Source organism: Sminthopsis crassicaudata, chromosome 4 (assembly GCF_048593235.1).
Source record: "Sminthopsis crassicaudata isolate SCR6 chromosome 4, ASM4859323v1, whole genome shotgun sequence".
Lineage (NCBI taxonomy): Eukaryota > Metazoa > Chordata > Mammalia > Dasyuromorphia > Dasyuridae > Sminthopsis > Sminthopsis crassicaudata.
This window is the reverse complement of record NC_133620.1, coordinates 289,918,379-289,943,845: the sequence shown is the minus strand read 5'-3', so window position 1 is coordinate 289,943,845 and position 25,467 is coordinate 289,918,379. Positions and strand designations below refer to the sequence as shown.

The following is a 25,467-nucleotide window of genomic DNA, read 5'->3' as shown; positions in this document are numbered from 1 at the left end:
AAAGCTGTCTTCTTTCTCTTCACAGGTGGAGGGGAAAAAGTGAAGTGTGGAGTTCCAGGCCCGGAGAGGAGAAGGGACACACTTCCCCTGGCCTCTCTAGTTGTTAGTACTGGGGAGGCTGGTAGCTGGGGAGGGGCAGGGATGGGGGGAGCTGGGGCAGATAGAATCAAGAGAGAAGAGAAACTCTGGGTCAGATTTCTAATGTGTAAAATAAGGCTTCAAAGGTTCCTTCCAGTTCTAAGATTCTAAGAGCAGCCTGTCATGGAAACTGCTGGATTTGGAGCCTGGGAGCCCAGTTCAGACGCCAGCTCAGCCACGTATTACCTGTGTGACTTTGATTAAGTCACCTACCTCACACGTTTATAGATCTATCGCAGGAAGGACCTCAGAAGGGCCCCCTAGTTTGGACTTTCCCTTTGACAGGGAGGAAACAAGACTGGCAGTGAAGTGGCGGTCCCAGGCTCTCAGGTGAAGGCCTGCGGCCCTCGGACTCCAACCCTCCCCTCCCCCAACTAAAGTTCCTTGGACTCAGTTTCCTTATTTGTCAAATGAGGGGGATCGGACGCATAACGGTCTCAGGGTCCCTCCGCACCAAATCTATACTCCACAATCAATCATTGGAAAGGAAGGGAAGGAGAGGCTGGGCGGGAAGCTCTCTGTCGGGTGGCTGGAGGGAGGGGAAAGAAGGGGACTTCTTCCGCAATCGGCCAGGGTAGGGTGGCCACGTACTGTTCTCCTCCGCCTCCTGTGCTCGGGCAGGCCTCCCCATCTTCACCCACAGGATGCCCAGGAAGACGAGCAGAAGCGCCAGGCTGGCCCAGCACAGAAGGCGAGACAGCCAGCGCTCCAGCCGCCGCCCCACCTCGGGCCGGGGCCGGGACCGGGGTCGGGGGCCCCCGTAAGCGGCAGGGCTGCGGGCCGGGGCCGGGGCCCGGGTCGGGGCCCACCAGCGGCAAGGACCGGGGCTCGGGGCAGGCGGCTCGTCCTCCTCGGAGCTGTCCCGCTCCCGCTCCCGAATCAGGCGCCAGGAGGAAGCGCTGCGGCTCCCTGAGGGTGAGTGGTGGATGCTCGGGCGGCTCCCGGCCCAGGGGGAGGAGGAAGAGGCAGAAGCGGCCCCGGCTCCCAGGCGAGTCCCTGGCCCCAGGCCCAGGCCCGGGCGCGCCGGCTCAGGCCGCAGCAGCCCCGTGCCGGGCCTCGCGCGCAGCCGGGCCTCGCCTCGCAGCCGCTGCAGTTTGTTGAGGTAGACGTCTCGGGTAGTGTCGGTGATGGGCCCAGGCTCGAAGCCCAGGGCCTGCAGTTCCCGCCGCAGCTCGAGGTCCGACCGCGCGGCCATAGCCGAGCCGCCACCGCCGCCGCGCCCGCGAGCCCACCCCCGGAACTGCTCCCGCAGCTGCTGGAGCCCGAGCCGGGCCCGGGCGGGGAGGGGCGGGGCGGCCCGCAGAGGCAGCCATGCTGGGAAGGTCGGCCGTCCTGTTGGGGGCGGTCCTAACAAGGCTAGGAGATGCGCCGCCATGTTGAGAAGGTCTAGTGTAAACGGGCATTCGCGGAGCGTTTCGTCACAGGTGGCTGCCATATTGTGGAGGTCCTGGTACTGACACAAGGGGCAACTTCCATGTTGGGGAGGTCAGCGATGCTTTCCCTAGCGTGGATTTCAATTTGGAGGGTTAGCGCCCTGTGATGGAAGAATGTAGGCCTGGACCAACCTGTCCTTGTACACTTGAGGAAACAGGCTCAGGGAGGTTCAAGCAATTGTCCAAGGCCACACAGCCATCAAGTGGCAGAGCTGGAGGCTCAGGCTTCAGGTCCAGGACTGTTCAAAATTGCGTCCCGGGGGTGTAGGGGACATCTACTCCGCTTTCCTCCCGAGGAGCCCGAGCACCTTGGCTCATTAGCCCTGGCCCTCTTCTCCCTTATCCAGACTCCTCTTACCAAGGAACCGGGGTACCCTGCCCCAGGTAACGCTTTCAGGGTGATTCACAGCTTCTGTCGTCAGCTTTCGGCTCCATCCAGCCGCGCCATGGGCCAGAGAAGTACCCGTGCACATGCAAAGATGAAGCTGCCCCTGTCCTTCCGCCGCGGAGGGACTGCACACAGGGCGCGTCCCGCCTGCTTTGGAGACTCCAGAGAGAACCCGCGCTCTCTTGCTCTGGAGAGGCTCGGGTGGCCCTCGGAAGGGCCGGGCCTTCTGTGCCCACAGAACCAGAGTCAGAGCACCAGTAACGCCTCTTGTTCTCCAATAAAAATAAAACATGCGAACAGCAAAGGGAAAAAAAGGATCCTTCGCATCTATTCAGTGTCTTGCCCAAGTCAATCAATAAGTAGTAAAGCAAAGAGTTAAATGAAGGTTTTTTGCTTCTAAATCAAAACTTGCAGCATTCTCTAAGAAATCAGAGGTGAGGACTAGTGGCCTTTTAAGGCCCCTTTGGGATCAAAACCCTGACACCGGTTCTGCTTCCTGTGCACCGCAATCAGCTAGCGCAGAGCTCTATGCTCCTGCTCCTCTGTGCACCACGAGGGGACTCCAGCCCTGGTCCCAACTGCGGAGAAAACCACAGCCGCGCCGGGCCCGGGCTTCCTCCGTTAGCTTCCACATCCCCCCGGACCTAGCCTCCCCGAGCCGAGGGATTTCTCTCCACGTGCCGTAGTCCTCTTCTCCGCCCTGCTTGTATGGCAGGCCATGAATCTGACACAGTGACTGCCTAACAAACTACCACAGAACGGTGGTATTTTCTTTCTTTTCAAAGCACTGTGTGCGTGACAAATGAGCCGGGAACAACGCGTAGGGCGTTCTTTGAGGCCGCGAGTTCAGGGTATAAAGAAAGAGATTTCGGGGTGTCATACTGTTGAGGGCGGTAGCCCCTTGGTATTCCTTGTTTGATCTCCAACTTCCTTTGGGACTTGGACCTTTGATACAAGATCTGGTCAAACTAGTCTGGGCTTGTACCCAGCCCCCCACGGGATCTGAGCTGGCTTGGATAAAGCCCGCCAAAGATCTGGCCTTCTAGGAATTAACCTGAGCTCCGCCCATGACTTCCTCAAGCAGATAAAAAGAGCAAAGCTAGAACCATCTTGGGTTCAGAGATTTGAAAGATGCCAATTAAGATGCTTGCATCAGAGATTCTCTGTCCCCACCGCTTTCTGTGTATATCCTCCTCTATCTAATGCCTTTTACTAACCAGACCTTAACTTTGCTTCCAAACCCTGCAATAAACATCTTTTACCCATCTAGGTTTTCGGGCTGTAAATTCATTTACAGGGGACTCTCGCCACCACCAGATCTGATTTAACTTTGTATCCTTGCGCCGAATCCTAAGGGGGTTGCAGGGGAGCTCCATGTGACTCCCTGTACCCCGAATCCTGCCACTAGACTTCACTTAATCCTATTGAGGTATAGACCTCATTATTAGGTATTTATCTCATGATTTGGTTCAAGTTACCTCATCATTTTGAGGTTCCCTATTACCTCATCAATACCAGCCCTGTGCATTGTAAGGGCAGGAGACCTATGGCCCAAGACTGCGTCTGTCTGAGATAAGCTTTCCAGAAGCCTGAGTAAGTAAGTAAACAAACACTCGGCCTGAGTTACTCCCCGAGTCTCTTTTACAGCTGATTTTTCAAACACATCCACAAAGTTAACAGAGGTGAAAGGGTTTTTAAAGGAGGCTCCAGTGATCCTTAGGAGAGCAATGCTAGCTTCTCCCATAAATCTTTTAGCAAGTTGTACTTTTCCTCTTTTCCTTTGAAAATCCTTACACAGATTCATATGCTCCACAAAAATATCTAGTGCACATCTTCTTGAGATGAGAACTTCTTCTCGGAATAGCTAACCATTGCATTAGCTTTTCAAAGCAGAACAGCCCCTCTGGCCACTTCTGCCTTTGGCAAGTTTCTTCCATTTTTGTGGAAATGCCCAAACCATCATTCATTCTCCTTCTGGCCACGTTCCTGACTTCTGGTTTTCAAAACCACACCCCATACCAGGTAACTTCATTCTCTTCCTCCCCTTCTCCCGTCTCAGCTCCATTTTGTGTGTTGTGTTCCCACGTTAGAAAGTAAGCTCCCTGAGGCCAGGACTGTCTTTCTTTTTGCTTGTATTTGAATTCTCAGTGCTAAGCCTAGTGCTTGGTATGTAGTGAGTACTTAATAAATGTCTTTTTCCTTTCTTCCTTCTGTCTTCTTTTTGTACCATTCTAAAATGTATCTTGGGTAGTTATAGGGATGCTGTTGCTGGATACTTGGGAATGTAAGGGTGCTAAGTCTGGGGAACAGTACTATCAGAGTGAACATTGGAGTCTAAAGAGGTATGTTCTGCTCTGTCACTTACTATCTGTGTGAGCTTGGCCAAGACCCTTAAGCTTTCTGGGTCTCAGTGTTTTCACCTTTAAAAGAAGGTTGAAGTGGGTTCCTTTCAGGAAGAAGCTTTGAGGTCCTTTCCAGAGCTCCTGATCTGTGATCTGATGATCTTTGTCAGCTCCTGTAGCCTTTATTTGTGGAGCTTTATATGTGTTATTCCATGGGGAAGCAATGTAAGTTTGAAGCTGGGGGAGGTAAGAAGATCTTTTCAATTGACAGCTTTTGATTTATAATGTGGACTTGTGGGCTATCTTATTACCTTAGCCCTCACTTTAACTTCAATTTGAATTCAGCAAACGTGCATTAAGGCTTTGTTGTGTACAGAATACTGTTTAGAGTTCTAGGGGGTTATAGAACAGTTAGATAAGAAGAGTTTGCCCTTTAGGAACTTTTGGTTTAGTAGATGGATAAGATACAATGCAGATAACTATAATATACAATTAGTCCTTATTAGTTGATTCTCTTCAATAAATCATGCAATTATTATATATGATAATTATAGCTAGCATTTATATATTGCTTTAGTAAAATGTTTTAGCCTCTACATAACCCTGGGAGATAGGTGATATTATTATCTTCATGTTACAGATAAGGAAACTGAGGCAGATTGGTTAGATAACTTGTACCGAGTTACACAGATAGTGAGTGTCTGAATCAGGATTTGATTCCTGAATCCAGGTCCAGTTATTTTTTACTGTATCCTCTAACTGCCCATGTACATTTAGATAAGAATATGAAAATTTATTCTAATAAATTGTGCAGAACAAACTGTTTCATAAGAACAGACGGGTAGAAGGGATGCTTTGAAGCATTTGAGTTGAGTTTTGAAGGATGGCTAGAAATTCAATAAGTAAAGAGGAGGAGGAATATAAGCAAAAGCATGGGAGACCATACACAAGTTGTTGTAAGAGGCAGAGAATAGACAGTCTGACTGGAATATAGAGGATTTGGAGGGGAGGTATTGCCCCTAAGATTTTGTTGTTGGCCCTCTCTTTTCTCTTGGTCTTCACTCTTTTAATTAATTCTTTATGCAGATGACCTCAACATCTACATATTTAGCCCTCATCCTTCTTCTGGGGCCAGTCCCATATCGCTGCTTATTGGACACAGGATTAGACTGTCATCTCAAACCCAACACATCCAAAACAGTAAGTCAACAAGAATCTGTTAAATATTTACTCTGTCAGGTACCATACGGACAAAGACAGTTAAAATACCCCTTGTCCTCAAGGAGTTCGCATTCTTCTGAGGAGACAGCACATTCTCCTCTTAAGCCCATCCTTCCTTCAGACTTTACTATTTAGGTTAAGGATACCATCCTCAGCTTTAAAACTCCAGAGCCATCCTCAACTCTTCTTTCTTCTTCTCCTTCAATAGCTAATCAATTGCCAATCAGTTGTCGATTTTATCTTTATAAAGTAAATGCCTTTTTCCTTTGTATATCTGTCCTTTTCTCTATACTCACATGACCATGACTAGTTCAGTCCTTTATCTCTTCTTGCCTATACTATTGTACCAGCTTTCTCTCTGGACTCTTGGCTTCTATTTTTTTTTTTTTTTTTAATCCATCTTGAGCACAGTTGCCAAAATAACCTTCCTAAAGTGTCCATTGGATCATACCACTCCCTGCCCAAGAAACTACAGTTGCTACCTGTTGTCTTAAGGATAAAATAGAAACTCTTCAAATTGACACTTAAAACCTGCTCCAGTCTGGTTGCCATCTTTCTAAGGTTGTCACACATGATACCTCTCTTCATTCCACCCACATTAGTCTACTTTCTCTTCCCCGAACCTCCTAATCCATTTCCAGACTTGCCTTTGGCTAGGCTGTTCCCATTTCTAGAATACATTTCCTTTTCACTCTTGCTGCTTAGGTTCTCTAACTCATGTGTTACTTTTTAGTTGAAACTTTCTCTATACCGTAATATTTTCTAATAATATTTTTTATTTTCTCCTCAAATTTTCATGTGAATGTTTATATGTTGTATTTCCCTAATAGAAGGTAAGTTCCTTGAGGGCAGAGACTATTTTCCTGTAGGCTTTACTTAAACTTTTCTCATTACTTAAATTTTTGACTTGAATATAGTGGACATTTAAAAAATGCCTATTGGATTGAATTAAATTGTACTGGGAGTAAGATGAAATAAGATTGGAAAGGCAGAGTTTTATCAAATTATGAAAGGCTTTGAATGCCAGGCATATGAGTTTGACTTTTACTGAGAAGGCAATGGAGAAACTTCTGAATACTATTGAGCAGGGCAGTATCATGGCTAGACCTATTTTTAAGAAAAATTATTCTGACTTCATTATAAAAGATGGGTAGGATTATAGTTAGATTAGAGGGGTAATATAATGGAGTTGGGAAGATTGATTAGGAGGTTGGGTAGAGATGAGTGATGATGTGGGTCTGAGTGAGAGTGGTGGGCAGTGAGTATAGGTAGGAGGGCATGAGAGACAGGTTGTGCAGGTCTAAGAAAAATGACCTTTTAATTGATTAGACATAAAAGATAAGATTAAAACTCTTGAGAATAGGAGACAAAGTGAATAGGTAACAGTACAGGTAGAAAGAGGGAAATCAGAAGGAAAGGATTAGGAGTTCATAGGACCATAGATTAGTACTAAGAAGAGCCCTTAGAAGACATTTGTCTAAAATCCTTATTTTTCAGATAAAGAAACTGAATTGCCAGGAGGATTGAATGACTTATCAGAGACACCAAGGAAGTTAATGCAGACACAGAATTTAAACCTGAGTCCATTGTTCTATGCTGTCTCTCAGTAAAACATAATAAGCTCAGTTTGGGTAGTATTGAGTTTGGGTACTAGTGACATCTCCCTCTCTCAGGGTATTATTTTCATTGAAAATGGCAAATGGTTAATCAGAAAGAAGTGCCAAGAACAGGATGATAGATGGTTAAGTCTCCTGTTTTTTTATAATCTGGTTGAAAATTAAATGAAATGTGGTTCTCTTATAGGACCCAAATGGTCAATCTACCATTTCACTGTCTGCATAAAAGCTGTTGCTTCTTCTTCTTCTTCTTTTTTTTTTTTTTTAATTAAAGCCTTTTATTTTCAAAATATATTCATGGATAATTTTTCAAAATTAACCCTTGTAAAACCTTATGTTCAATTTTATCCTCTCCCTCCAATCCACTCCCTTAGATGGCAAGTAAATGTTAAACATGGTAAAAACATATGTTAAATCCAATATATGCACACATATTTATATAATTATCTTGCTGCACAAGAAAAATCAAATCAAAAAGGAAAATAACGAGAAACAAAACACAAACAATAACTAAAAGAATGAAAATGCTATGTTGTGATCCACACTCAGTTCCCACAGTCCTCTCTCTCTGGGTGTAGATGACTCTTTTCACAAGATTGGAATTGTCCTGAATCATCTCATTGTTGAAAAGAGCCATGTCCATTAGAATTGATCATTGTATAACTTTGTGGTGTACAGTGATCTCCTGGTTCTGCTCATTTCACTTAGCATCAGTTCAATAATCCTGCTGATCATTTCATATAGAACATATAGAACAATAATATTCCACAAAATTCATATGCCATAACCTATTCAGCCATTCTCCAACTGATGGGCATCCACTCAGTTTCCAGTTTCTTGACACTACAAAAAGGGCTGCCACAAACATTTTTGTACATGGGACCCTTTCTCTCCTTTTTGATCTCTTTGGGATATAAGCCTAGTAGAAACACTGTTGGATGTGCACATTTTGATAGCTCTTTGGGCATAGTTCCAGATTGTTCTCCAGAATGGTTGGATCCATTTACAACTCTACTAACAATGTATCAGTGCCTCACTTTTCCCACTTCCCTCTAACATTTGTCATTATCTTTTCCTGTCATCTTAGTCAATCTGAGGTAGTGGTATCTCAGAACTGTCTTAATTTGCATTTCTCTGATCAATAGTGATTTAAAGCATCTTTTCATATGAGTAGAAATGGTTTTAATTTTTTCATCTGAAAATTTTTCATATCCTTTGACCATTTATCAATTGAAGAATGGCTTGAATTCTTATAAATTTGAATCAATTCTCTATATATTTTAGAAATGAGGCCTTTATTAGAACCTTTGACTGTAAAAATGTTTTCCCAGTTTATTGCTTCCCTTCTAATCTTGTCTGCATTGGTTTTGTTTGTACCAAAACTTTTTAACTTAATATAATCAAAATAATCTATTTTGTGTTCAGTAAGGAACTCCAATTCTTCTTTGGCTACAAATTCCTTCCTTCTCCACAGAACTGAGAAGTAAACTATCCTTTGTTCTTTTAATTTGGATAAAAGCTTCTTTTGAGGTAAAGAATATATTTACATTTCCCACATGATGTCATTAACAAATTGTGTATTAGAAAAGAAAAGTATGGATTGCCTGTCATGGGGGGGGGGAGGGAATAGAGGGAGGGGGGAATAATTTGGAAAAATGAATACAAGGGATAATATTATAAAAATATATATATATAATAAAAAATTTAAAAAGAAAAGAAAAGAAAAGAAAAGTATAATACTGCTTGTCTGCTTCTTTAGGGTTTTATTCATGATTAGATTTTATTAAATTAAAGAGTACAGATTTTGGGCAATTACTCTTTGCTTTTATATTTTTCAATTTCATGATAGATTTACATAGCTCAGTAATTTTAAAATCAGTATCAATATAATTACTCAGAAAATATCTGATCATCTCTATCTTCTAACTTGGGGTTTAGGTGGCCCCATTATTATCTGAGATTCCTGAGTTGAGTGTAAAGTATATTTCAAAATTTTGAAATACACTGAGTTACAAGTGTATTTCAAAGGAATGTACAATAATGTGTAATTACATTTTAATTACAATTTAGATATTTAGACAGTGATTCCATTCCATTTAGCTAGAAAAACAGAAGAAAAAGTAATAGAGAAAGTTGGTGCTGATAAAGAATAACAATTGATCCCAGGAAGCCATTGGGGTCAGTGTGTATGTCCTCAACTGATCCTGGCTGGTTTCTTATTAAGTTACCTTTTGGTTTTAAGTCTTGTCTGTCTCTCTCCATTCTTCTTTCTTCTCTTTCAGCTCTGGATAGGTCCTGTGAGTAATCAAGTCTGCTGTCCTGAAACTGGATGAGCTTGTGGCTGAAAGGAATTATTTGAGCTGATCCTGGGAAATCGAACAGTAACAGGAAGAGGTAAAAGAGAACAGAGAAAAACTGACACATCTGAACAGCCGACTGACACACTGTGCATACAAATGCAGGTTGTAGCCTGTTTTCTGTTTCATTTCATTACAGAGGAACACATCAGAGGCAGGCAACATGAGGACCAGGGATGCAGAAGGCCAAAATTGTTGTCTTTCTCATGGTGCTAGCCCCTGGAATAGAAGGTATTCACACACTTTCAAGATACTGTGGAATCCAAACAGATTCCTCCTATAAACTATACACCATCTGGGGAGAATTTTATTAGGTGTTCCAAATTCCTCTGGGGTTTACTATTTTCATATTGCACTTCTACCCTCAAGAAATTGGGAAAAAAATCCCTTTGAGTGGCTGTCGATATAATGGATACAGAAGTGAGCTCCCTCTACTGGTAATGGGAGGGGTACAACACCTGAGACTTCTGAAATCTGTTGCCTTCAATGATGGTGTACAATCCCTGACAGAGAAGACAGACACAGGGGACAAGCTTGTTCCCTCCTTCTCGATGGATATGGGGAAGAAGTTGGGATGGGGGGAAAAAAATCAATGTTTTCCAAATGAAAAGGGACAGAAAACATTTTGTTTTAGAACTTCTTGGAATGTCTTACAGATAATGGAGTGAACTAAGGCCAGGAAACTCTGAACAATGAAGAGTCTTGGATTCATTCTTTTCCAAGTGCTTCTTTTATGAGCTCCTATGCCCCTCTCTCCTCCCCCTCCCACCGCATCTCCTCTAGCAACACTCCTTTCCCACTTATTAGTGGGTATCATTAAGCCTTTGGCAACATTTCCTGGGAACCTGCAGCTGGTCTGACACTGATCAGTATGTACATTGGAAATGTGTTTGTGAATATGCAGTATATGAAGTTAGCATTCTGTTCTGGATATTATATAAGGCTTTGTTTGTCCTTTAGAGAACTATTCATGGAAACACCAAGAAAAGAAGTGGAATTCCTTAACAATTCCAACTGGAATGTTATCTTCTTATTCCAGGATCTATTCCATATTGTATGTGCCAAGACCCAGGCTAAAATCAGATTGGATAGGTAGTAAATTCATTATGTTTCATTGCTAAGTGACCTATGGAGTGAGAATACTGCATTTCTTATAAGGTACCAGTCTATAAATAAGTGAACATTCATTCATACTAAATTAAATTAGAATTACATTTTTTGCCCGGTTTTGTTAAGAAGGCAGAAATAATTGGGTTAGCTGTATGATTTTGCTGCTGATGCTGTGTCACATGGAGTCACATGGTGCTAATGATAATAATGATAATAATGACAGGAATTTTTACTTTGCTGGTGCCTTTTATTCTAAGATCTCAAAGCAGATATTACCACTTTGCTTTTTCAGGTACTTGTTGGGTCTCAGAGGCTGGTCTCAGAGGCTTGCACATGATTAAATAAATGTTCAGCAGTAGAGAGTGAGACTTAGATACCTCCCTTTCATTGAACCTGCTCTCTCTCTTCAGAAAACAGAACTGGTGTAGCAGTCAGAGGGCCTAGATAAGTAGATAAGATTGGGTAAACATGTGGCAGTCCTTTTGTAGTGGCAAGAAACTGGAAACTTGAGTGGATGCTCATCAGTTGGAGAATGGGTTGAATAGTTATGGTATATGAATATTATAGAATGTTATTGTTTGGTAAGAAATGACAAGCAAGATGATTTTAGAGAGGCCTGGAGAGACTTACATGACTGATATTAAGTTAAATGAGCAGAACCAAGAGATCATTGTACACGGCAACAACAAGACTATATGATAATCAAGTCTGATGGACATGACTCTAACAATGAGATGATTCAGATCGGTTCCAATGATCTTGTGATGAAGAGAGCCATCTCTACCCGAGAGGACCGTGGGAACTGAGTACAGACCACAACATAGCATTTTCATTCTTTCTGTTGGTGTTTGCTTGCTTTTTGTTTCTTTCTCTCTCTCTTTTTTTTCCCTTCTTGATCCAATTTTTCTTGTGCAGCAAGATAATTATATAAATATGTATGTATATATTGGATTTAACATATATTTTAACATATTTAATATGTATTAGATTACCTGCCATCTAGGAGAAAGATGGGGGAAGGAGGGGAAAATTTGGAACACAAGGTTTTGCAAAGGTCAGTATTGAAAAATTACCCATGCATATTTTTATAAATAAAAAGCTTTAATAAAAATTTTTTTAAAAGATGGGTAAGTTATTTCCTCTTTTTGGACCTCATTGTCTTCTGTAATATGAGGGACTTGGATCTTTCTGAGATCTCTTTAGGCTCTAACACTCTATGATTCTTTGTTAATATTTTTAGAAAACCAACAAAACCTTAGTTGTATTGCTTATAAATACAACTATTATTGTGCCTTCTTGTGGTAAATGTATTTTGAAATTTTGAAAATGTGGTAAATGTAATTTGAAATCACCTCTTTCAGTATTTTTTTCTATAATAAGACCAGGGCTTATCCCATGAAAATAAGAGAATTTCAAATAAAAACACCATTTCCTTAAATTTCACATTTTATTCATTAAATTCATTTTGAATTGTGTATTTTCTTCTTGAATTGAAATCAAGGACCGGATGAGGCACCTCTCCATGGCTTCACTGTTGAATTTCTAGAACAAGGGATTTTGTCCACATTTTTCTGTGGCAGAGTCCATCAGTTCACTGCAGAGTGAACCAAGAGAAATTTGTCAACTTTTCTGTTGTAGAAGAAAAAATCTTAAAGCATTAAAAAACAAACAAAAAAACAAAAATAGGAGGAAGATGTAGCAGCCTCCAAGTCTAGTTAAAGGCATAGAAACTAGGGTTCAGGAGTAGCCTATAAGCTGGACCTCTCCAATGTATTTATAGCACCGGGGAAATCACTCAGCCTCTCAGTTTCTCCAATTCTAACGAGGCTTCCTTTCTTTTTACTGGGCCTGTGAAAATTCATTAGTCAAATAATATTTGAAACTTTAACCCAAACAGTTCCCTGAACTCTATGAAGTCAAATTGAATCCAAAGTTTTGATTTTCAGAATAGCTGGGATAATGCAGACTTTCCCATCACAATTCAGGCAACAGTTGAATCTCTGGGAAATCACCTGGACCTGATTTTGTTTAGTTTTAAGAAAAGAAAAATGGTTATGGGAGGGAGGGTTATGAGGCTGGTACGTTCATGTTTGACTCATCCTCCCTTGCCTGTGTTCCCCTTCCTAGCAGAAGGGCACAAAAATGGGGACAGAGACATGAAAGTCTGGGCTCTAGTCCTTGGGGGCTTGAGAATCCTGTTTGAGCAACTGTCAGCAGCAATCATTTGCTTGCAGTGGCCTGTTATTAGGCTCCCCTCGGAGATGAGGGTGCATAGGCAGGAGGAAGACAGCTTAATGTTCTTAAGTGTAAAGCAGAAAAACAAATTGCAGTCCTTAAGCGGAGCAAACCCAGCTCAGCTGGTGCTTCTGGAATATAAATACCCGAGCAGCCTTGATGGGGAGGAGGCGGAGGAGCAGGAGGACGGGAACTGAGACTCAGAAACTCAGAATCCTTACCATTCTGGGTGGACAGCAACACCTCAGTCAGCAGCTCTTCCAGGATGCCCTGATATTTTTCCAGCTGCCTGGAGTTCATCCTTATTCCAATTTCTACAGGAGCAGTCAGCTGTGAAATAAGGCAGAGTTAACAAGAAAGGAATATGCACAGAGAAAGTGGTTAACCTCTGGGTGCCTTACAGGTAGAAGAAGGGATTGGCTCTAGGGGACTAGACATATATTCCTCCTTTACTTAGGGGCTTTCTGTTGACTGCTGCCTGTTTCATGGTCGCCTCACTTTCTGTAGCCATGGGGATAGCTAGGAATTGAAGAATCCCTTTGGGGCTATATTTTTAAACTAGGGTACCAGACTCACTGGCACACTGCCTAGGGGTACAGCAGAGAAACTACTGTTGATTTTACTAACAGGAAAAACAAACCTCCTTTGGTGGCAGACAAGTCGTGTGTGTGTGTGTGTGTATGTGTGTGTGTGTGTGTGTGTGTGTGTGTGTTTGCGCGTCTGGGCTTCTCCACTTCCCATGCAGGGAAGGGAGTTGAATCTGGAGAGAGCTGAACCTTGAATTTCCCTCAGAGATGCAATATGAGCTCTATGAACTTATTTAGGGAGAGGCTGTGCTCTAAAGAGGCCCAGAAAATAGGAGAGACACAGTCTAGGAGCATCACAGGAATGGAACCCCTTGCAGGTCCTTGGCTGAGGAGTGATCAGAAGTGAGACAAACAGGATTAAAGCAGGAAGGCTGATAGGCAAATCTAGCAGACAACAGCAGGGAGGATGATACAGAAAGGAGGGGGCTAGCTTTTAAGTCAGGGTTGTAATAAGACTCCAACTTGAAGAACCATAAAATGTCAGAACTAGAAGGGAATTTAGAATGTGTTGGATATGGAAGGGATCTTGGATAACATCTAGTCCAACCCTATCATTTTTATAAATAAATTGAGGCCCAGAGAAATATGAAATGAAAGAATTTGTGAGTAGGGCACCTGGTCAAAAGACATATTTTTCTATGATTTGTATGAATCTGGAATGGTCTGCCTTAAAATCATGGAATCTCAGGGTTGGAAGGAGCCTCAGAGACCACCTATCTCTTTCAACCTCCTAATTCTACAGAAGATCAAATGGACACTGAGAGAAGGAGTGACTTGCCTGAGGTAATACAACAAATTAGTGTCAGGGCTAGGACCAGAGACCACGACTATTTCTATTATGCCATGGTGCATACTCTTGCATTGAACTGAGTTGGTCTCATAGCTTTATAGAGAAAGACTTATGTCCCCAGGAGAAAGTGCTGAGATTCAGAACATTCCCCTAATTCTTAGAGAGGACTCCCATGAGAGAGCTTCTGTAGCCTAAGTCCATCAGTGATTATGTCCCATATCTCACACATTTACTGATTATTGAAAATAGACTTGAGGTGTGCCACATGCATCATTCAGAATTGTGGAGTTGATAGATGGCAGTAGAAGGCAATTACCTCCAGGCTTTTATTCTATATTGGTCTCCTAGATCCTCCGGGCAGTTATGCCATATCAATGGAGAAGATACTGGACTGGAAGTTAGTGTGAATTTGCTGTGTGATCTTGAGCAACTCATTCCCCCTCTCTGAGCCTCAATTTCTTTCTTTATAAAGTTAAAGCATTCTACTAGATGGTTCCTAAAGTTCATTCTAGTTCTGATATTCCTTGATTCTCAAGCAGCCTGACATTTGTTTATATTTATCAGATCACAACAACTTATTCTCACAGAAACAGCATGATATAATAAAAAGCATACTGCTTTGTGAATCCAGCACGAGTCAGGAGATATGGCTCCAATGGGGACGATGTTTGGACCATCTCTAAAATCCTTCTAGTTCTGACATTTTATGATTCTCAACCCAAGGCTCAAACGGTCCAGATCCCTCACCCCTCAGAAACGATCTTACTGGATTTTGCTCAAAAGGTATTTGCTGTAATTGGGAAAAACACAAAACTTAGAATTAAGGACCTGTGTTTGAATTCACCTGATAGTACAGTAGTAATTCTGTCTACTTGCTTTGTTGTAGACTGGAATTTGTCTAACTCTCAGTAGGACTTTGGGAAATAGTGGAGAATGCTGGACGCGAGTCTAGGGGCCTTGAATTAGAATTCTTCCACTTACTGGGGCTATATGAGCTGATTGGAGCAGATCACACAAGAGTTTCTTCCTTTGTAAAATAAAGAATTTGGACTAGAAGATCCCCAAGATCTTTTCCTGGAACTGAGGATGCTAGCCTATAGAAAACGAACACCTGAAGAGGTACAGTATTGAGGTACAGTATTTATTTTTAAGTATTGGAAGATCTGTTGTATGGAAAAAGGATTAGACTGGTTTTGTTTGGCTCCAGAAAGCAGGATTCCAGCTTGAAGTCAAGAAAAGCTTCTGAACAATAAAAGCTGCCCCAAAATGAAATGACTTGTCATGTTGTCATAGGTTATTGTAGAAAGTATTCTTTGGCGGGGGTGGGGAGGGGAATGGGTTGGACTAGATGGATACCTGAGGTGCCTCACAACTCTGAAAGGCTGTGATTCTTTGATTCTACCAAATTTATAGCCCTTCCTTTTTGATTGTGAGCAAGACATTGACCTCTGGGTTCTAGTTTTATCACATATAAAATGAAGGGGTAGTATTTGATAGCCTCTAAGTTCCAGCTCTGAAGGCCTATGAGTTGGTACCTCAAGCATAAAGTCCTAGGCTAGGAGAACAATGCCTCTCTGACTGACTCAGGTAGCTAGTTTGTACCCCAAAGCCAAATTTCTACCCTCCCCAGTTGTTGTCAGCATCAGTCTTTCCCAACTTGGAGATCCATCTCTTCTGATGAACTGGGCTGATCTCTGGGTCTGATCCTTACCTTGATCATTTCATTCTCTTCCTCATTCTCAAAGTTCACAAGAACCATAGGATCCTCTTCTGATCTCTGCTGCACACTCAGAGATTTCTTTTGCCCTTTATTCCTTTCCTTCTCCTGGAGGAGGCACAACAGATCATAGTGATAGTTTCATCGCTCCTTACCTGTAACCCCTCTCTGCATCCTCTCATGTCTAATCACTAACAGCCCAGTGGCTGCCTCTAGCAAAACTTTCTTTTGGGTTATTGCAGAAGGAATTCTCAGCAGGGGGACAAACACCTCCCTATCCCACCACCCATCTTGGGTGGGGACAATCACAAAATCCAGCTGTTCAGAAATAGTCCTTGGGATTGAGCAGTCGAGGTGCTGGAACACTGTTCACTTCTACTTAATGCATTGCACTCTGATTGTTGTTGTTAATTAAGTTAAAATGCTTAAAATAATTGTCACCCTTCATGCATATTAAATAGAAAAAACCGTGTTTTGAGTGAGGAGCCTATAAAGATCAGGAGAAAGAGCAGCCTGTGTGGGAACTGAAGGGGGGTGGCCCATGTGTGCCGAGTCCCTGGGAGGTGATTTATAAGAGCCGAGACAGAGAGATGAATTATGGAGGAAGGAGATTGCAGATTCTTCATAAAATTCCCCGCGCCTTGCAATTACGAGGAGAAAAACCATAGAACAGATTAATGTAAAGTGTCCTTTAGTTGCCGCTTTGCTATTTTATGTTCTACTGAGTTTGACTGTTTCAGTTCAGCTCCAAATCTCGCATGGTGTCCTTCTCCCAAGGTCCCTGAGCATTGTAGATCAGATACATCCCAGCCTTTTATAATTCCTTTGTTTTCTCTAATAATATTCTTAGGATTCCTCTGTAGGCATGTCTTCAGATGTGGCTATTCCAATGCAACTAATCGACTTTTCAGTAAAGTAAGCTAACATTTGTTGTGGCAGTGTCTTAAAGAAGACATCAGAGCTCCTCCTCGCTATCTTCCTTCTTCCCTAAAAGAAGGGCTTTGAATGCCACCTCAAAGAGCTGCTGTTTCATCTGGGACCCACAGAATGTCGCCCCTTTCTATATGCTTAAACCTTCCATGTCACACATGTCACAAGGGAGATTCGGGCAAGGAGGAGGCCTCTGTGGCGCCAGTGGATTTTGCGTTTATCTTTTTGTATTGGAGCCTCAGGCTCAGTAAGGAAGAAAGCCAGGGACGTGGTAAGGAAAATGGGCTATGTTATGTGACTTCATCACATCACATCTTCTCCTTAGGTTGCCAGATTAAGAGTTCACAAAAAGCTGCCTACACATGTCACCAAACAGGATCTCAAGCCGAGAGGTCGGGGGAATAGGATGGGACAGTTGAAAGTACACAAGAGACAGTTTGCTCTTTTAGTACCTGGCTTAGACTCAAGAGACTGCACTAAGAAGATCCTGACTCTGCTACTTATTACTGATATATTGCATCTGGCACGTCACTTGTAAGACAGGTAAATCACTGGCTCTGAATTCAGAAGATCTGATGTTAAATCCCACTTCTAAGATGTTAATACTTATTACAGTGTTGTATATAACTCTTGCTTTGCCCTCTGCCCCCCTTTTAAAGTCTGGGCCTGTGACTTTGATCAATGTAGGGAACTCTCTCCTCATGGAAATCTGTTCTCTAATTCATTTTATGCACTCTTCAGTAATTTAGAGTCTTCAAGAGCTGGCAGGGGCACATGGAATGAGAGGGAGATTGCTCATTTGTGTCAAACAGAGAACTTGACCTCGGATCTTCTGATTCCAATCTATCAACTAGGCCATAACACCTCTTGAAATTTCTAAAACGCTCTATAAACACATGTTGCTCCTGTCATATATCATATCTCTTCCTAATCTAGGATACCATCTTTCTTGTTTACCTGCCCATGCATGTCCTGCTTCCTACTACTTTGTGGATGAACTCTCCATCTTATGAACTCTTTTTTTAGAATTAGCTTTTTGTTTTTCAAAATACATGCAAAGATAGTTTTCAACATTCATTCTTGTAAAACCTTGTGTTCCAATTTTTTCTCCATCCTTCTCTCCCCCCTCCTCTAGACATCAAGGAATCCAATCATACTATGAACTCTTAGAGTCCTTACGCCACAGTGCTGCCACTGTCTTGGAATTTATGACACATTGCCACCAGCTTGTATATTGTCACTTAGTGTTTTCTTGAATTTTTTTTGTCTCACCTCCCCAGGTAAATTGTAAGCTTCTTGAGGGCAGGAACTTTGTCCTGTGTTTCTCTGTATCATTCTACAGGGCCACACATATACTAGATGCTCAGAAAATGGTGGCTATGCTATTTACTTTTTACTCCAGAGGAGAGATAGAGACAGAAAAAGGTGCAAAAATCACATCGATTATGCCTTATCAACAACATTAATTCAAAATTTAGTCCACAATTCTGAGTCGAAATAAATTTTGGGGAGATTTGTTACATTCATTCATGTTCTTCTCTCTTACTGTCATGAGCAATTCAAAGAAGGTGACATAGAAATATCTCTGCTGTATATAGAAAAGAACAGAGGTGTGCCAGAGCCAACTCTTACTAGCTCAAGAAAGTCAATTATTAAATTTTCAGTGTCATTATTTACCATTTAGAAAATGCTATCAGTCTGGGCTTGATTTATTGTTCTGTTGATTGGTTTGACTTGTCAAGACTTAGAACTTGGGGGAGAAAATGTTAATTATAAAGATTTAACTTAAAAGTGTGTCAAACATACTTCTGCTCTCCTTCCAGCCTCCTAGAATCTGTTGTTAAATATTTACTAATATGTCAGTGAGGAGGGTAACAACCTCTGAGCCTTCAGCAAGAACTATAAATTGCCTTCACCAAACCAAGGGAACTGAGCAGAAAACCACTTACCTGCATTCTTTGGACATCACTGTAGGTAAAAATGGGGACAAACCCTTCTGTCTGGGCAGCGAGCATGGTTGCGATGTACATCACAAGCATAGTAGCTACAATCTTGCTGGACATCATCTTGGAAACTAGAAACAATAAAGGGAACTGGTTATTATAAAAGTGGGGAATGGCCATGAGAAATCATTATAGCTCATTTACAATTTATAATGTATTCCTCACAACCACTCTTTGAGCTAAATAGTACAAAGTGTTAATTTATACTCCTTTTACAGATGAGAAAGTGAGACTCAGTGAGGTGAAAAGACTTACTTACAGGTTCATAAATTAAGAGGTCTGGGACCTAAGAGAGCACTAGTTACATTTTACAAATGAACAGGTCCTGAGAGGTTGGGTGAATAAGTGGCAGAATTATAACTTGGATCTTTTGATGCATAAGTTCAGCACTTTTCCTGTGACACCATCCAGCTTTTGTGAGTGGGATCTTGTATGAAGAGGCAGATAATCTGGATTCCATCCCCATTCCCTCACTGGTTGTGTGATCTTGCCCAAGTCACCTCCCTTCCTTGGATCTCAACTGCCTCATTTTAAAAAGGATAGCATTTTACCTGCCTCCAGATATAGTACTGTATTCTATTCCAACTTTCAAATCTATGAAAACCATCCAAAGGCCTTGGGGATTTGAGGTTCATGAAAAATTTGAAAAGAGTAAAAGGTATCAAATATTCTGCCAAAAATTTAATCCTTTATGTAAAAATACAAGCTTATCCATCTCATTAGTATGCAATTTGTTTTTGTTTTTAATACATGATAAAATCAAAGAATTTCTTTCAAATAATTTTTTGTGATTATTATTGGTATATCAGTTTGATTTGTATACTTATTTTGTATACCTATAGATCCAGAATTGGGTAAAAAGTTTTCAGGTCAAAAGGGGTTGTGAATGGAAAAAGTTTGAGAAGTCTTAGATCAATTTTATTTTTAAACTCTCAATTCGCTTCTGTGCTATATGAAGGAGTTGAACTAGACAATTTCTAAGATCTTTGTTCTAATGTTCAGTGATTTAATCTATTGAATTACGAATAGATGGATTTCATCTTCTTCAGAGAATTTCAACCTCCCTCTGATTTCTATAAATCCTTATGATAAACCAGCCTACACTGAGCAACACTCCTGAGTGCAGCCTGTATCAGATTAAAATGTAATTGAGAAATATTTAACAGAATAAATAAAACATAATAGAAGATAGATATGTTAATTTATGTTCTTCTAAATCAGCATGAGGTCTGAAGAGATGTATGGTTTAGTGGCCTTGTTTCTATCTGAATTCTAGTCTGATACACAAACCCCCTCATTGGACAAGTATTTTCCTTGCCCAGCCTCCATCCTGTACCATTAAAGCAGGAGAATGTACTAGATGACCCTTGAGACTTTTCCAGGTTTTAAGATTCTCTCTATTGAGCCAACATTTGCTGTCAGATGGCATAGGCTGTGTGAGGGCTCAGTGGGCATTAGGAGGAAATGACCCACAGCTCAGGGCAAACATCTGCCTGACACGTGAAAGATCCAGATGGAATTGACAGCAGTGATTCCCCTCCAGAGGGTTCCCCCAGGCTCACTCAGACAGATGCTAAGGGATGCTGCCCAGAACAGCATTCAAAAGCCCAGGGTGGGAAACTCTCCTACCTTGGTGGGGGGGTGCAAAAGCATTGGAGCCAAAATGAACATTTTTTTCAGTATGTGCATTTCTGAGCCTTTGTTTGGCAATTATCCAGAAACAGCAACACTGCTAAAGCTTCCCTTCAAGCAACTGGGATTCCTTGGAGCTCTGCAAATGCATGGCAAAGCATGTCAGCATGAGCTGTGGGGAGAGATCCTCTCTAGGCTGAAGATACTCCCTATTGCTAGTAAAGAAATTGTGACTACATTGGGAATGAGAAACTCCCTTGCACTTTAGGTCGACAGGGCTATGGTAACGGAGGTAAGTTGTTGGGGTCCATTCCTTTGCCTTCAGATGCTTTTATTGCTAGAGTGGGGATGAGACCAAAGAGATAATTGGGAGGAGGTCTATCAGACTTACAGTATTCAGGAAGGTCCTGCAAGCTACATAGACTTACTGGAGGGTTTCCTAAGTTAATTGTTTACATTGACATAGCACTTTGTATGTAGTTATCTTGGATCAGTGTCTTATACTTACAAAGTGATTTCACATTCACGATTCCATTATAATCCTGCAAATTCATCAGTGATGGTCTACTTTTGTAGACTGACATTGGGCAAGTGGTTTGCTCAGGAAGGAGAAGCAACATGATACAGTGGTATGCTGACTTTGTGGAATCAAAAGCCTTGAGTTTGTATCCTATAACTGTAGGATCTTGGATAAGTCACTTCTCTGATTCTCATTTTCTTTATATACAAAATGGAGTCAAGTATACCTACTTGACTGGTTATCATGAGTAAAGTTCTTTGTGAAATATTAGAACTATATAAATTGTAAATAAATATTAAAACTAAACAAATGTGAGTCATTATTGTTATTATTACTATCATTATTACTCAAAGCCAAACAAGTCAGTGAGAGTTAGGATTTGATAGATCTGGTTTCCACTATGGGATATTTCCTCTTTTGTCGTTCCCAATCGGAGGTGGGGACAAACCTGATGAACTATTTACTGGGAAGGTAATCCCTGAGTTCTATGAATTTATAGAGTCTAATCTCAATAATTTCCCTAATTAGCCCTATTATCAACACTTAACTACATCACATAGCAGCAATCAGGTATCAGAAAGGTGGTAATATTATCTTTCATCACCATGATGACTTGAAGCACAAGACCAAAAAATAAGTTGGTAGTGGCAGGAGTAGGGAGCAAAGTAGGGGGAAGAAATCTTTGAGGCAGCCTTGGTACAGAAGAGGAGTAATTACAGTACATCTAGGATTATCTCTCTTTCCCTGACCATTATATCTAAGGTCAGTTCTCTCCCTCTGGTTATACCAGATAAGGAACTTTCAATAAGCTGGACCCTGACCTATCTGCATTGGCTCCAAGTTCCTGTGTAATCTAGCTTCGATTATAATGAAAAGCTTTGCATCTTTCTATGTTGTCTATACTGGTATCCAATTTGAAAGAATTTTGTTTTTGTTAAGAATTTTGTTTCTTAATCTTGGCCTGATAGCTCATAAATTTGGAACCCATCTCTAAAGTGACTAGACACCTCATTCTTCCATTTCTGCTATAATCTGACTCATTCAGTCAAGCAAGCACCTATTTTGTGCCTGATATTATGCTAGGTACTTGACAACACGAAGCCAATTATGTATATACAAAAGCTATACATTTTAAGTGAGAGTTAATTTTAGGTAGAGGGCTCTATTCTCTCCTAATAATAACATTAGCAATAAGGACTGAATCTGTGATTTTATTGATATAAGGAATTCCCAATGCTGTTTCATTTCTCTGCAAGTTATAGCATTAAAGGACTACAAGAATTTTATCACTGATAGGCTAAGTGAACTGCCCTGAATCATACTATATGTGTTAGGGGTGGATTTGAACTCAGCCCTGAATCTCAGGCTGGCTTTCTATGTTCTATAATAATCTTTTAAAATAATAATGTTAACTCACATATCTGTAGTACCTTAAGGCTAAGAAAGCTCTGCTCTCACAACTCTGTGAGGTAGATGATGTAATCTTATATATATATACATATATATATATACATATACATATATATATACATATATACATATATATATATACATATATATATATGTATACATATATCCATATATGGGTGAAAAGACCAGGGACAGAGAATTGCCTAGAGTCAGGCAGATAGTAAATAGTAGATTTAAATTTAAGTGTTTGACTCCCAAGTCTAGGGACGTTTCTATTACCTCGGAGCCACTTCCCTAGCACAAAGCAGAAAATCAGGGTAATCTTGAAACCTCTTGAGCAAGACTATTGACAATTCAGGCTGTTATTCTCTCTCAAAAGCCAACTGAGCCTCTAGGAAGCAAAGGGGAGGGTCTCCAGGGAAAAGTTATCATCAGAAACATAGAGAGTATAAGAAAGAAAAAGGATGAGCCAAGGCCCAGAGGATAGGGAGACAGAGATTTACTGTTCATTTCAGCCTTGTCAATATTTTCTACCAAATTCCCACAGAGCCTCAGCATCTTCCGGTCTCTTACCCATCAGAGATGGAAATTTCACATCCTCTACATCCCACTGACTCTGCAGAGATGCTCTGATATAGATCCCTGCTTTGTTCTAGAATTAGCATTTTCTTCACTAGAATCCCTTCATGTGAATCAATACAAACTTTAAATAAAAATGAGCTAAATCCAATTGCCACTCATCTTCTTTATCTAACTGACTGCCAGCATGTAACCCATATTCATTTACATTCCTTTTTTCTTAGGTGGGGAAAGAAAGCTCTTTGTGATACAATAAAGAGTTAACTTTCCTGTTCAGTGGTGGAGGATTAGACTTTAATAACACAGCCATGAATTTCCATACTTCTCATCTTCCCTAGAATTTCAGGGTGCTTCCTAGCCTTTCTTTCACTCAGCCTCTTAATTCCCCTGTGTGATAGTGATCTTTCTCCTAAACTACATCGTCTCCCAGAGTAAAACTCTCTCAGCTAAATATAGTGCTTTGGGTTCTTGTTTAAATTTAAAGCAACCTTTCTTCATAGTCAAGATTCTATCTGCTCATTTGGAACTATGCTCAAAAAGTTATCAAACTGTGCATACCCTTTGATCCAGCAGTGTTTCTACTGGGCTTATATCCCAAAAGGATATAAAGGAGGGAAAGGGGCCTGTATGTGCAAGAATGTTTATGGCAGCCCTTTTTGTAGTGGCCAGAAACTGGAAACTGAGTGGATGCCCATCAACTGGAGAATGGCTGAATAAATTATGGTATATGAATGTTATTGTTCTGTAAGAAATGTCCAGCAGGAAGAATACAGAGAGGCTTGGAGAGACTTACATGAACTAATGCTGAGTGAAATGAGCAGAACCAGGAGATCATTATACACTTCAACAACAATACTATATGATGATCAATTCTGATGGATGTGGCCATCTTCAACAATGAGATGAACCAAATCAGTTCCAATAGAGCAGTAATGAACTGAACCAGCTACACCCAGCTTAAGAACTCTGGGAGATGACTATGAACCACTACATAGAATCCCCAATCCCTCTTTTTTTTTGTCTGCCTGCATTTTTTATTTCCTTCACAGGTTAATTGTACACTATTTCAAAGTCCAATTCTTTTTGTACAGCAAAATAGCTGTTGGACAAGTATACATATCTTGTATTTAACTTATACTTTAACATATTTATCATGTATTGGTTAACCTGCCATCTGGGAGAGGGGTAGAGGGAAGGAGGGGAAAAGTTGGAACAAAAGGTTTTGCAATGGTCAATGCTGAAAAATTACCTATGCATATATCTTTTAAATAAAAAGCTATAATAAATTTTTTTTAAAAATAAAAGTTTGACATTAAAAAAAAAAAAAAGAACATTGGGTGCCTCTCTCCATTCTGTAATCCCAATTATCAGATGTCCCCATCCCTCTCCCCACCTGTCAGAACCGCATTGTTAGTCCTGTCTTCCCGCTCTCAGCACCCTGACTCCGACCCTGCCTCGGTCTACCCCCTGTATCTGAGCCACATGTAAATAGGCCATTGAGAACTCACATTATTTACTGGATACTTAGAGCCGAGAGTCCGATCCAGTCAATTGATTAACTTTCCAATAAATTAAATTATTATAACTCTCTCTAAAAAAAAAAAAAGATTCTGTCTGCTCACAGATATGACCTTTGAGTTGAGATTCCACATATTCCTCTTTCACAACTTCCTTTTTAAGTAACCAACCCTTCTGGGAATCTCTGTTGGTTCCCTTCTATCATTCTTTTGAGAATCTAGACTTCTGAATACAATTGCTATATCAATCCACATTCTGCCTAAATTTGGACCAGATGTTTCCCAAACTCCTTTCCCTTTCTCCCACCTCAGCCTCAGAAGACTTGGATTCAAATCCTGGTTTTAGCATATATAATAGCTGTGTGACTTTAGCAAGTTACTTAACTCAGTTTCCATAGGAATTACCAGCTTTAAATCTGAGACCATATGAACTTTCACCCCTCTGACCACTAAATCTTAAATTTCTCCCTTTGACCACTATCTCTTGTGTCATCTCTCCTGCTACTCACCAATTACAGCTTGGGTAACCTATCTCCTTTTGTTTTGTCCACCCCATGCAGGGTCAGCCCTCTTCCATTCAGTGGATCTCTAAGCTGGTTTCTCCAGCAGAGTGCCAGCTTTGAATCTCTGTACTGTACTTTGAAGTCCAAACTTTACTTAAAAATGGTTCAGACTACAAGGGTATAGTCTCTGGCTCAGGTTTTCTCTCTTGCTATTTTCTAGAGTTCCCTCCTCCCCACATTCTGCTTTGTCTACTTACAGAACGAATGTAGGTCTCTGTCCAGATCTGGTTCTTGTCCTTTATTCTCTGATTGATATGGTGGTGCCTCACATATTTATATACTATATCCCCTGTCCTTTGGGGAAACTCCCAACCTTTGTACCTCCTCTTTTAGGTGCAGGGGGTTGGGTGGAAGGAGGTGGGTGGCTGGAATTCTTGAA

The 25,467-nt window shown here is 41.2% G+C and overlaps 2 protein-coding genes and 1 long non-coding RNA gene across 4 annotated transcripts in view; 1 reads left to right on the top strand and 2 right to left on the bottom strand.

Moving 5' to 3' along the window:
* The window catches only part of LEMD2 (LEM domain nuclear envelope protein 2), a 22,605-nt gene extending 21,219 nt beyond the window's left edge, over window positions 1-1,386 (bottom strand). Inside the window, exon 1 of the mRNA XM_074311247.1 lies at window positions 730-1,386. Coding sequence (XP_074167348.1) covers window positions 730-1,333 — 604 coding nt within the window. The 5' untranslated portion in view covers window positions 1,334-1,386. The remainder of the gene's footprint in view (window positions 1-729) is intronic.
* LOC141566558 (uncharacterized) lies at window positions 922-12,051 on the top strand. Its single transcript, XR_012489350.1, has 3 exons — window positions 922-1,053; window positions 5,388-5,501; window positions 9,421-12,051. It is a non-coding gene; the product is annotated as an uncharacterized LOC141566558 (long non-coding RNA).
* Window positions 12,039-25,467, bottom strand: MLN (motilin). Of its 2 annotated transcripts, none has more exons than XM_074311248.1 (5): window positions 25,286-25,467; window positions 18,814-18,938; window positions 15,929-16,042; window positions 13,062-13,170; window positions 12,039-12,199 (listed from the first exon to the last, which is right to left on the bottom strand). In XM_074311248.1, exons 2-5 carry the CDS (start codon window positions 18,928-18,930, stop codon window positions 12,192-12,194), a joined length of 348 nt encoding a protein of 115 aa, XP_074167349.1. In that variant the 5' UTR covers window positions 18,931-18,938; window positions 25,286-25,467; the 3' UTR covers window positions 12,039-12,191. The 2 variants fall into 2 exon arrangements, with proteins under 2 accessions (XP_074167349.1, XP_074167350.1); XM_074311249.1 differs by lacking the exon at window positions 25,286-25,467 and adding an exon at window positions 25,035-25,158.

What these genes read in the sequence shown, in the direction of transcription:
- MLN (XM_074311248.1), bottom strand. Translation starts at nt 18,930, where the DNA reads ATGATGTCCAGCAAGATTGTAGCTACTATGCTTGTGATGTACATCGCA. An exon ending in GTGATGTCCAAAGAATGCAG is followed by an intron (nt 16,043 to 18,813) that starts GTAAGTGGTTTT and finishes TGCCTCCTCCAG; the next exon opens with GAGAAGGAAAGGAATAAAGG. An exon ending in AAGAGAATGAAATGATCAAG is followed by an intron (nt 13,171 to 15,928) that starts GTAAGGATCAGA and finishes CTTATTTCACAG; the next exon opens with CTGACTGCTCCTGTAGAAAT.